Here is an 8,303-nt window from a genome sequence, read left to right on the forward strand (position 1 = left end):
ATAATTTCACATGTAATATGTCTCTTATGTCTGTCTAAATGCGACCTGCTATAACAAGACTAACATTTTTTGAAAATGCTAAAAGTCTTATTTGTTCCCATGATTTTTGAAAGATAATTCTAATTTGGCAAGTTCAGTAGTACAGAGTGCTTGCTGTGTTAACATAACACAGTAAAAACTGAATTATTCAATTACCTGCTTCCTTAAGTATAGGAAAATTCTTGTGTGTCTTGGATACTGTAAGAAAGTAACAATGGATAAATGCTGAATTTTTAATGACCACCACTGACTACTATATTAATAATGAAACTCTTGAGGAACAGTTCACAAATTTATTATTAGTGGATAGCCTGCTAGTGTAGTGCTACTATGTGTTCAAAACAAAAAAAAAATAAAGTGATGAATGTTTACATTCACTTCACTTAAAAAAAATCACACCCTGTGCATTATGTGGCTTTCCTGAGAAAACTCCATCTGTTATGATTTAAGTAAAACACTATTTCCTTTGCAGTAAAAATAATGCCATGATTTTTTGCACTTCTTTAGAGAAAAGAAGATGACATAAGCTCTAGCAGAGATATTTTGCTTTCAGATTCTTCTTTTGAACCCTGTCTGCCTACCAAAGCAGCCCATGGTTCACAAATGGGCTGTGCTTATGGGAGCAGATTATTATATGTATGTCTGTTCAGACAAATACAAGTGAAGAGCCTGGCATTTAAATGGAGCCCATCACGGAAGAGCTCTGTCTAGGGCCTGACCTTTTTTGTATAGCTCTCTAATCAGCATGCTAGTTGGTTATTGTTACACTGTGCTATAAGGTATGATCTCTGCAGTATACATTTCCATCTTAAGGGGAAGTAGTTGCTGTAATATGCATGGATGTATCCTCTGACCTTGACTTTTTATTTTTTTTCTGAAAATACATAAACTTCTACATTTGGGAGACGAGCTCACACTTTCTGCATTTTTACAAACACTCTTAAAACAGCTCATCTGGGAAGAGGGTTGGGGAAATAAGTGGGCTAATAGGGCTGCTTGCCCTTACTGCTGTAATACCTTTGGCTGCAAGGAGCATTGCTTAGAAGCAGCAGCAGTGCTGCCTTGTGTTTAGACTGGCTGGACGTGAGCACTGTCAGTGCCTTGGCTCTTCTGTGACCACCTGTGGCTTGTGTCAGTCACAGCACAGCTGAGCATCACTGCAGTGGGAGCAGGGAGGGGTATTTCTGGTCCTTACCAGTTTTATGAAGAGTTGTAGGTGCTCAAGTTGTTTAAAGGGGGAGGAGAGGATTTTTCACTTGTTCCTGTTGTTGCCATTTAAACAGCCATTGCTTCTGCCTTTGTGCAAGTCATGGTAAAACTAACACATGACACCCACCTTTTTTCTCCTGTCGTGCTCCTGTCTTTGGGATGGCCAGTGCCATATTTGCTTGTGGTGTAGGAGGAAATTAAGCTTTTAGGAAGCATGAGGTGCTTGAGGAAGTATGGGTTGTACTGTGGCCCAGAGGCCAAGCTCATCAGCCTTGGGTTTGATCTCCAGTAACTCTGGGGAGTTCTAGGCCTTAAACTAACAGTTCCTCATGTAAATAGGAAAAGGGCCCATACTGTTACATTGCCTGTCATTAATAAAAATGAATGAGCTGAGCAGATTGTACCTTTTGTCTGACTATATATGTGGGGTAAAAGCAGTGTTTCTGTGTTTTTATTGTTTTATAAATCTAGCCTGTTTGTCAGAACAATTCATGATCATGTCATGCAGATTTTTACAGGAGGTTATTTCATACGGTCTCACACATGTAGCATATAAAACTCACAGACAGAAATCGAGAAATACAGCCATCATTCTTATTGCGGGCTTTTTTTTTTGGCATTGGTTACTGTTCCTCATTATAAATTTCACCTCCAGCAGTTTGTTTTCCTCTTCACTTATGCAAAATGCTCCTTCTTTTGAGTCATCCTTGTCATATTTCTTCCCACAGCTAAACGCTACTGTAAGAATTCAAGTCCAACCAGCAGCACAACAAGCAGTTATGCCCCTAGCAGCAGCAGCAATATGAGTTGTGGTGGAGGCAGCAGTGCCAGCAGTACCTGCAGCAAGAGCAGCTTTGACTATACTCATGACATGGAGGCAGCACACATGGCTGCTACTGCTATTCTGAATCTCTCCACCCGCTGCAGGGAGATGCCTCAGAACCTCTCCACTAAGCCTCAGGATCTCTGTGCAAGGGTAAAAATTAGTAAATCTCTTTGTTGATGAAGATTTCTCTTAACTGTACTTGCTCTGTGACCCTCATTGAGAGAAAAGCTTTAATACATCTTGCCTTTTTTTTTCCCCTCAAAATTAACATAATCTGGTGGCTGTGCTAAAGCAGGGAGGAAAATTACCAAAAGAAAGATACAAATTGCTCACAAATATCACAGGAATCATGATGCTTTATAAACTAATGATACTGATACCATGTACTCCTTTTTTAAATTTGTCTCTTACTATAATTATAAAAGATGTTTGGATTGCTCAAGTGGTGCTAATTTCACTACTGTTTGGGTATTGGTTTTTTGTTTTTTTTTTAAATGCAGTCTGGTTCATACATTTGGCAAAAGGATTAAGATTTAACTCTGCATTTTCATTTAAAAGTCACAAATAGGACCTAAGCTTGTAAGATTCAGTGCAGACAAATCTGTGGTGCTGTATGGTATAATTTCTTGCCTGTCTGTGATACCAGAGTTCTTAAGTCAATGCATAATATATTTGAAATGAACAAATCCTCCAGTACAGGTGACTTAAAATGTGCATAACAGTCCTGCAGAGTGACTGCTGTACTGTATGTTCACAGAGCCTCAGTATATTATAAAATGGCCATCACAGATACAAATAAAAGCTTTTGCCATTAAGCTTTCTGTATTAAGAAAAAACAGTGCACTATTAACATTTGTTAAACATTTAGGAGTTTTTATTTTTAACTTTAAAATTTTGACTCTGATAACTGTTCAAAAATGAGTATTTAACATGCACCAGCAAACAGTACAGTGTTGCCTACAGGAGACCACTAGATGGCTGAGCAGATAGATGCAGTGCAGAGGAAACATTTTTATTCTGCTTGAAGAGAGATTTTGAGCTGGCAGACATGTTCTGTTCTTCTCCTATAGATAAAGGTTTGCTTTCCCTTACTGTGCAAACCACCTCATGTTATGATCATTCATAACAAACTAAACCTGTAGCAGTAAGTATTAGTAATATTCATGCTCCAAGCCAGAATGGCCTTTGTTTTCAAATGCTGCTTTTTATATTAATTGATTTAATACTGTTCAAGAGGGAAATCTCTTTCTCTCATGTAAATAAATGCAGTTCTTCTCTATTCATTATGATGGGAGAAGTTGGAATACAATGCTGAAAATCTTCTGCATCTAAGCCAGAAAGGGCCTCTTTCCTAATGTGTCACTATATTGCAGCTGAAGGAATGAGTCTGAGGAGATAAACAAATACTTTCTAAATTAAATTAGCCAGATAGCAGCAATTAGATATAAGCTCTAACAAAAGGCAGTAATTCAGAAAGAGAGATTTGCATTTGCAGTGGTTTCCTGCAGCTCTGTTGTTACTCAAGAGGAAAGAAAGTCACCAGACATAAAAGGAGTCAGTCAGATTCACATTCATTTTGAAACCAAATTTCTCATGGAACACTTCATTTTTTGAAAGATGAGGGATTCTCTATGGGCATTTTTATCTTATTTCTCCTTAGTTTTTAAATTTTGTGTTCATTTTAAGATATCTTATTTCTCCTTATCTAATGTAATAGTCAACACTTTTTTCTTTCTGCAAAAGAGCCCATACTCATCCCATTTTTCACAGTACCAGTTGTCACAGAAATTGGAACAAATTATTATCAGAGTAGATACATGAATTGTTAATAGGTGTTCATCTGCAGCGAAGGAGCTGTGAAACTTAAATGCATTTTCTCCTTGACAAATGGTTTCCAAAAGGACTTCTTTTGGTACCCTACCTCCCTGTTTAATTTTCTGTCATTATCTATTCAAGCACTGACTGCTAATGTAAAAGAAAAAAAGAAACAAAGATTATTTGATGTTAGCTGTTTTTTGTTTCTCTAATCACCCAGATGCATGCCAGGACTGAAAACAAGAATTATGCAGATGTTACCTCACAGGTTACTTCACCTGTCACAGAATAAATCAAGAACATAAAGACAATGGCAAGAAAATACCTTTGGAGCTTTCTCCTTTATGTATCAGATTTTGCACCGATGTGCTGGGTGGCAAGAGGGGTACTGAATACTGTCCCCTTTCCCCCCAGACATCAAATTAGCCATTCAGGAAGAAATCTACTTTAACAGCATTAATGTTGTGTAACAGCATCATGCTATGTGTAGGAGGGGGCTCAATGCTTACAATCTATACAGGAATGGAAAAGCATTTTATCATTCTGCTAGGCAATCAGATTGAAGAAGAGGTAGCAGTTTGCCAGTGTGAAGCTGAATTAACAATATTTTTCTTATTTTGACAGAATCCTGATATGGAAGTCGATGAAAATGGGACGTTGGATCTGAGCATGAACAAGCAGAGGCAGCGAGATGGCTGCTGCACCATTTTGACCCCACTGGAGCCAATGTCCCCACAACGACAAGCCGTGATGAACAACCGCTGTTACCAACTGAATGAGGGTGACTGCTGGGACTTGCCAGTGGACTACACTAAAATGAAGCCAAGTAGGATAGATGAAGATGATTCCAAAGAAATTAATGTATGTCTTTTTCATCTCTATAGTTCTTGTTGCAGTCTAATTTTGGTAATTAATTAATTTTCTGGAATTTGGAGGGAAATAGGAAGCAAAATTAGTATGTGACAAAACTGGTGGTTTTCTACAAAAAGGACTTTTTGATGGTTAATCTTTAGGACTATATCATGCTGGCACACATCTGATCTGTGACTAAGTTCCATAAGACAACATTTGAACCATGAATGTGAATCATGTTTTCTAACAGCATCATCTTGTTAACAAATATTTTCTGCAGTAAAGATGTTTTGCTATATCCAGATTATGTTACTCTGTATAAGCAAGTTGACATAACCATGCAATACTGGGATAATCAGCTCTGAAGACAAGATATTCTCCTGAATTTGAAAACCATAAATGATGTGCTATTTGAAAGCCTGTATTACTTAGAAATCAATTTAAACAAAGCAGAAGAGTATAATGTAAGCTTTCAACTATTTCAACTAATCTTCTAGATTACTTATATGCTCTTGATAGCTCTGTGTAAGGGCCTGCATTAATGAAATACTTTTTCTCAAAAATACAAAGAAGGGATATAAGAAATCAGTGTTACTTTTCTACTTATAATACCAAGACAGCAGCAAAACCCTTTAAACAGAAGAGGCAAATAAAGGAAATATGTCAGTGAATTTTTATTGCTTTTCAAAACAGAATAGACAGGACACTGAAGAGGTCTGCTGACAAGGTTCAGTGATGCTGCTTTCTTCTGTCAGGTTTAAACCCTTATCCATTCTGCAGCTTAAAATCCTGCACTCAATTCAATTTACTTGTCTGAGGACTTCTAGTTGGTTTATAGCTAAAAATTAAGCTAATCATTTGTGTTTAGCACACCTCTTGCCAATTTTAATTAAACCATAAAGCAATTCTCAGAGTCTTTAAAATATACGACATGGAATTTTCACTAGGTAGCCTGAATGCATTCTAGCTTTGGTGGTACAGTTTTGCTGTTAATTTCCCCGAAGTTGGCAGGAAATCTGTCACTATCAAGGAAATGTGAGGTAAAGTAGCATGTTTTTTCAAAGAACTCCCTAGTTCTACTATGTTGTTTATAGCACCATCTGCAGGAATCCCTGAATCCCTGCATTCAGCCACTGCATTCCTGAAATAGATAGGTTTGAATTTCTGAACAACACTAAAGTTAATTACAGATTATATCATTCTGTCTTGCCAGACAGATCCATTGATATTCATCCCAGACTGAGATTCTGTGTGTAGATGTTAAGATTGCTTCTCTTTCATCTTTGAGGTGTTCTAAATCCTTAAAAATGCTATTTAAGATGGCTTTTTGATGCATAAGATACTGCATTTAGTCATCTTTTTTGCCTTTCCTCTGTTGTGCAGTGACTTTAGGGAAGAGACGTGAGTCTTTAGAGAAAAATAATATGACAGCTACAGAAAAAGCCAGATTTTTTTCCTTTTTATTTTTTCTAATTAAATAAATTATATATTTCACATATTGTGAAGTCTTCATCAAAATATTCAAATATTATTCAAAAGTTTAGTACATGAAAAAAAAATTCATTAATTTTCTCTGTCAGAATAGGACAAGCAGGAGATACCATCTGATGACTCTGCTTTGCATTATTTTGTGTAAGTTGTGACCTTCTTTAGCTGAAATTAATATGTGTATATTTGCCTGTAGCCGGAAGATTTGGATCCTTTCCAAGAGGCACTTGAAGAAAGAAGGTATCCTGGTGAAGTTACAATCCCAAGTCCTAAACCCAAATACCCTCAATGCAAAGAGAGCAAAAAGGATTTAATAACGTAAGCATAATGTGAGGTGAAATTATTTATCTCCTTTTAACTTTTTCTCTCTTTGTCTTTTTTTAAACCAACGAATACATATACGCCTTGCAGTATGAGCATGCAACATTTGCAGCATATAAATGTTTCAAACTGCCAGTTAAGTAAAGTGATAAGCTAATGTGTATTTGCTTGTTCTTAATGATGCTATATTGTATGGAGACGCCATTTTCATTTAAACCTGTTCATTTTGCAGCTTTTCGATTAGGATGCTTAAAACCCCTTGCAGTCATTGCAGCTAAACTGGAAACAATGAAACTTTTAAAAGTTTTTTTTTAAACATACTTACTATTTTGGCTGTTTTTGTTTTTGTTTGGTGGCAGATGTCCAACACCAGGGTGTGATGGGAGTGGTCATGTGACTGGTAATTACGCCTCACATAGAAGGTGTGACTTCATTTTTTTCATGGTGGATTCTGTCTTTTCAATTTATTGTTTTCAGCTTACCTCAACAATGCTGTCAAAGTAAAACGTTGAACTATGTGTTAACCCTTTGAGTAATATATGTTGATCTTAAAAGCATGCTAATTTGTGTGTTGTATAAACGTCTTTTATTTTTAAATAGATTACTAAAATTTCCAAACTATTCCTTAAGCATTTAAGTAGTTAACCCAGGAATCTCCAATATTTTTGTTATATTTTTCTAGTACATAGAGAAACAAACAAACAAACAAGAACATTTACAGTATGCAGTATGTAATTTTGGAAGTAATATTGATAACTAAATATATTCAGAGGGTTAACTATATTACGGAATTCAATATTACAGCACTTGCCCCATCGCTTTTCTGCATTACAAACTTTTACTTTTTAATTTTTATGTTGTGTTTGTTTGGGAGTGTTCAGTTAATGAGAAGATTAACATACTTGTATGTCCTGCCATGTCTTACAGTTTATCTGGCTGTCCCTTGGCTGACAAAAGCATTCGGAGTATGCTGGCCACAAGCTCACAAGAACTCAAGTAAGATATAAAGAACAAATATTTTCTTTATAAATATTTATTTGACCGCAAATTGTGTAAAGTTGTATCAGAAATTAGAAATGCTGTCTGGAGAGCCACTGCAGAAGGGGCTGATCCTGCTTGGAACATGTATTGAAGTCTCTAGAAATTCCATACAGGGGGGCTCTGTACATAAGTCTGTTGACCTAGTATGTCCTTTTGTGTGTCCATTAGGTGACAGGGATGGACAAAAGACAGAACTTCTGGAATTTCAGCTCAATGTTTGAATTCCTTTTCAATTTTTTTCTGAACTTTGAGTTTGCTAGTTAGAACAGAAAATTCCCATACAATTAGACTGATGAAACACTTCTGATTACACAAGCAGTAAAGCATTGCAGTTTCTCAGACACAGCTGGAGGGAGAACAATTTGGTTTTCCCAAAAGCTTGCATAATTTTCCCCAGGTTCGTATCATTGCTACCAGCCTAATTCATTTTCTCATGTGACTATGTTTTTTTAATGTTTACTTACTTATCCCCTGCTTAAAATGGGTTCTTTGCCATTCCTTTCAGTTCTTTGGAGTAACAATTTTGAACTATGAACGTTAGAGGATCATGAGACTTAGCTTTGCTCTGTCTTCCCGCACATATGCTCTACTGCAACTCTCTGTGTGGAAGAACTATAGCATTTATTAGTGCTATGACAGGGCAGTGCTCCTGAGCTGGCAATTTGTTTAAGATGGAGAAATTTTCACAAGAAATGAGGAAAATGCTGTAGGG

At 36.5% G+C, this 8,303-nt stretch overlaps 1 protein-coding gene across 13 annotated transcripts in view; it reads left to right on the forward strand.

The window, feature by feature from the left end:
* The window catches only part of MYT1L (myelin transcription factor 1 like), a 310,448-nt gene that overhangs the window by 244,443 nt on the left and 57,702 nt on the right, over window positions 1–8,303 (forward strand). For 9 of the 13 annotated variants that reach the window (XM_031061270.1, XM_031061272.1, XM_031061273.1 and 6 more), the window contains 5 exons: window positions 1,977–2,224; window positions 4,514–4,750; window positions 6,426–6,547; window positions 6,910–6,972; window positions 7,478–7,546. In XM_031061270.1, coding sequence (XP_030917130.1) covers window positions 1,977–2,224; window positions 4,514–4,750; window positions 6,426–6,547; window positions 6,910–6,972; window positions 7,478–7,546 — 739 coding nt within the window. The remainder of the gene's footprint in view (window positions 1–1,976; window positions 2,225–4,513; window positions 4,751–6,425; window positions 6,548–6,909; window positions 6,973–7,477; window positions 7,547–8,303) is intronic. The other 4 variants (XM_031061276.1, XM_014309159.2, XM_031061277.1 and 1 more) reach the window with 1 other exon arrangement.

The sequence above is a fragment of the Geospiza fortis genome, unplaced genomic scaffold, assembly GCF_000277835.1.
Source record: "Geospiza fortis unplaced genomic scaffold, GeoFor_1.0 scaffold139, whole genome shotgun sequence".
NCBI lineage: Eukaryota > Metazoa > Chordata > Aves > Passeriformes > Thraupidae > Geospiza > Geospiza fortis.